The following is a 3,475-nucleotide window of genomic DNA, read 5'->3' as shown; positions in this document are numbered from 1 at the left end:
TTTATTTATCTTTTTTTTTTCAACTCGGCTGAAAAAAAGGAATCTCGATACACTGATTAAGAACTGAAAATAAAGAAAATGACAACTTCATTTTGAGTTATGGGCATGTAAAGCTAAAACGGTCATTCCGAGCGCGCATATCGTTTCTACGCATACATGTTGCGTCTCGGACTGAGTCTTGAATTGATCAGGCATGATCGTTGCTTTTACTGATATTATTGAGGTAAAAATCCCGGAAATAAACTGGAAAAATTAGCTGAAGAAAACCGTTTTGAGCCTCAATAAGAAGAATTCAAAATATGCTCTAAAATGGCTGATAATGTCTTTCAGTGTTTCACGCTTTCTAATGGTTGCTTTTTGACTGACAAATTTAAGGAAATAAATGGTAATCGTGAAGCAGCAAGTTCAGTCGTTTTTCTGCCAATTATGGAATGATCTCTAAACTTCCAAACTTATTAATTTGTCAATTATTAAATACGAATACAATGTCAAATGCAAATCTTTTTATCGTTATTTTTATTTCATACTATTGCGGCTTGAAAACTTGCAACATTTCACACTGATGTCAATTCCCAGTACAATTGTACATGTATCTTACTGCACCAGCACTTTAGTACGACTGTGATACCTAATCTTTCTTTGCGTTTGCACAAGCTTCTACAAAAATTAATCTTAGTCTTAAATAATAATAACAAGTTCGAGTAAATAGTGAGGCAGATAGATGCATTATCTGACCTGTGCACATAGTATATGCGTGCAGTAGGGTAAATACGATTTATAGCTTAATATTCCACGAAGCCACCTAATAAATAACATGCCGACATAGCATAGAAGAAATAATGCGTACTATGTAATAGTCCTGAGACATTTCTTTTCTCCAGCTACAAATCTAAGACCGAATAAGAGCAACATCGGGTAAATAATTATCCGACCTATGCACCTAGTATATGGTGCAATGGGGTAAATACGATTAGAGGCTGTACCTTGGTATACAAAGAAGCCACCTACTAAACAACGTGCAGATATAACATCGAACTAATGGTGAGTAATAAACAATAGTTATTTAAACTTTCTCTTACCTCCAGCTACAAGTTTAGGATAATAACAACAAATTCGAGTAAATAAATGAGCCAGATACTCATGCATTATCTGACCTGTGCACTTAGTATATTTGTGCAAAGGGGACGGTAAATATGATATGTGGCTTGACAGTGTTATTTAACAAAGCCACCTACTGAACAACATGCTTAGATAGCATCATACAAATGACAGGTAACGTATAACATTTAACGATCTATTCTCTTGTTTCCAGCAACAAGTTTTAGAAAACATTTTGTTGTTATACCCCGCTCCTTGAGGAGAGGGGTATAACTTTATACTTGGTACAATTTGTGAATTTTGAGGATTTGCGATGGGATCAGTACGAATCTTGTCATACAATACAACTATTTATTTATCAATACGCCTTAATTATATGGAAAAAATAATAAACAAAACACTTAGTTGTATACAGAGTCAGTAATTGAGTCTGAAGCCAAACGTCCCGATAGTTAACAATTTTGTTAATCACTATGTCGTTAATGATGAATGTACCCGTTAAGTAACATGTTTAACTCTCTGGCTATTATCATAACACTCGCTTGCTTATAACTGGCGAGTTTGAAAAGGTCTTAAAAAGGAATGCAGCCGACTACAGCTTCGTGTCGTACACCGTATCATCTGGTTGGTCTCGCTCTGTTGAACAAAAACATCACGCATGGCAAACTTCAGTAACACATTTTCCAGTAAACAAGGATAAGAACAATCAAAATACTTCTACTTGCCCTAACTTACAAGGATGAGGAAACATGGTATTCTAATAAAACAAAGAGTGTGAAAATATGCCGCCATCTTCATGATAATGTTGTTTTTTCTTACCTCTCGTGGATTCTTCTCCCTGCTGTCCGGAGTCCACATTGTCGTCTCCTTCTGTTTCTTCTTTCTCAAGTTCTTCGTGCATACTTTTCGCTTCCCTTTGCTGTCCAGGTTCAGCCTTTTTCTGTTCAGGTTTGTCATGGTATCCATTGAATTCTTTGTTGTCTTTTCCTTGCTTCGCTTTACGCTTTTGAAGTTCTCTGTGATTTTCCTTTGGCTTAGCTTACTGTTCATCAAGGTCTCCGTAGTCTCCTTTTTGCCCTTCGTCTTGTTCAGGTCCAGTTTCCTGTTTATCGTGGCCTTTGTGGTCTCCAGTTGGCTCTTCGTCTAGTTCAGTTCCAATTTCCTACTTGGCGTGGTCTGCCTGTGGCACCTCTTTTTGTTGAGGTTTAGCTTCCTGCTTCTCGTTTCCTTCGTGGTCTCCAATGGACTCTTCTTGTTGCTCAGGTCCAACTTGTTGCTGTTCAGTGGTCCGTTCATCGTCAACACTTCGTTCTGCGCCTTGTTCCTGCTCACCTCGCTCAAGTCCAGCTCGTTGTTCACCTTTGGCTCTTCGTCTTGTTCAGGTCCAGGGTTTTGCTTGTCGTGGCCTTCGTGGTCTCCTCTTGGTCCTTCTTCTTGGTCAGGTTTAACTTGCTGCTGTTCAATTGTCTCTTCGTGTTCAACACTTGGTTCTCCGTGTTGCTCGAGCCCACCTTGCTTTTTCATGTCCTCTTGGTTTGGAACTGCCTTTTAAGATAGAATAAACGATTTTAAGAAGGAAAATTCTACTATTTGCTACTTCTCATGGCCCAGCAAAGCTAAGTTACCATTCTCTTAGAGGGCTACCTCGCTTCAACTTAAATTTTTGAGTGTTCATTCGCATTTTACTCCATAGTTGAACTTTCTTGTCCTGTTGGGTCCACTCTGAGCTCTTTAGAGTTTTTCTACTCCAGCCAATTATGACTACGAAGACTTTCTCCCTTTTAAGGAAAAAGCTTTTTTCGTTTACAATCCCCCCAATATTAATAAAGGGCGAATAATACGAACCTTCCTCGATAACCCGCATTTCCATTCCGTGATCTTGAACTAAAGAGAGACAACAATGGCATTTGTTAAAGTGCCCCTGAGAGCAAAATCTTCCTACCTCATTTTTTTTTTTTTTTTTTTCATTTTCGTGTTTAGTGTGACTCCTTCACCTACTCTGCCAAATTTCAGTCTAGACCGAGCACCAGAAATATCTTTTTTCGGGCTGTTAAATTAGCGATTTCGCGTCCGCCGTTAGTTGACAATGTTCCGGAAGTTGATCGCAGGACTCAGAGGAAGTGACGTCAAAGGCTCAACGCGAAAATCTCACATGGCAAAATGTCAAGCAAACAACAGAGTGCTTTACTCTATTCTTACAAAAAGTAAACAAAAATGACGAGGCATCGATGCGTAATTCAAAGCTGAAGTAATCGTGCAGACCATGCCGCAGGCATTTCTATGCATCGAAGCCTGGCAATTAGATCGGAGCGGGAAAAACGCATGCGATTTGTGCGAACTCGCCGAGTAAACTTCAATCCTGCAGGAATATCTGTGA

General features: G+C 39.0%; 1 protein-coding gene across 1 annotated transcript; it reads right to left on the bottom strand.

Annotated features, from left to right (window-relative positions):
- Positions 1-503: 503 nt before the first annotated feature.
- Positions 504-2,632, bottom strand: LOC148718424 (uncharacterized). Its single transcript, XM_088739895.1, has 2 exons — positions 1,918-2,632; positions 504-1,734 (listed from the first exon to the last, which is right to left on the bottom strand). Exon 1 carries the CDS (start codon positions 2,620-2,622, stop codon positions 2,242-2,244), a length of 381 nt encoding a protein of 126 aa, XP_088596021.1. The 5' UTR covers positions 2,623-2,632; the 3' UTR covers positions 504-1,734; positions 1,918-2,241.
- Positions 2,633-3,475: the final 843 nt, after the last annotated feature.

The sequence above is a fragment of the Stylophora pistillata genome, chromosome 12 (genome assembly GCF_964205215.1).
Source record: "Stylophora pistillata chromosome 12, jaStyPist1.2, whole genome shotgun sequence".
In the NCBI taxonomy this organism is placed as follows: Eukaryota; Metazoa; Cnidaria; class Anthozoa; order Scleractinia; family Pocilloporidae; genus Stylophora; species Stylophora pistillata.
This window is presented reverse-complemented; position numbering and strand designations above follow the sequence as displayed.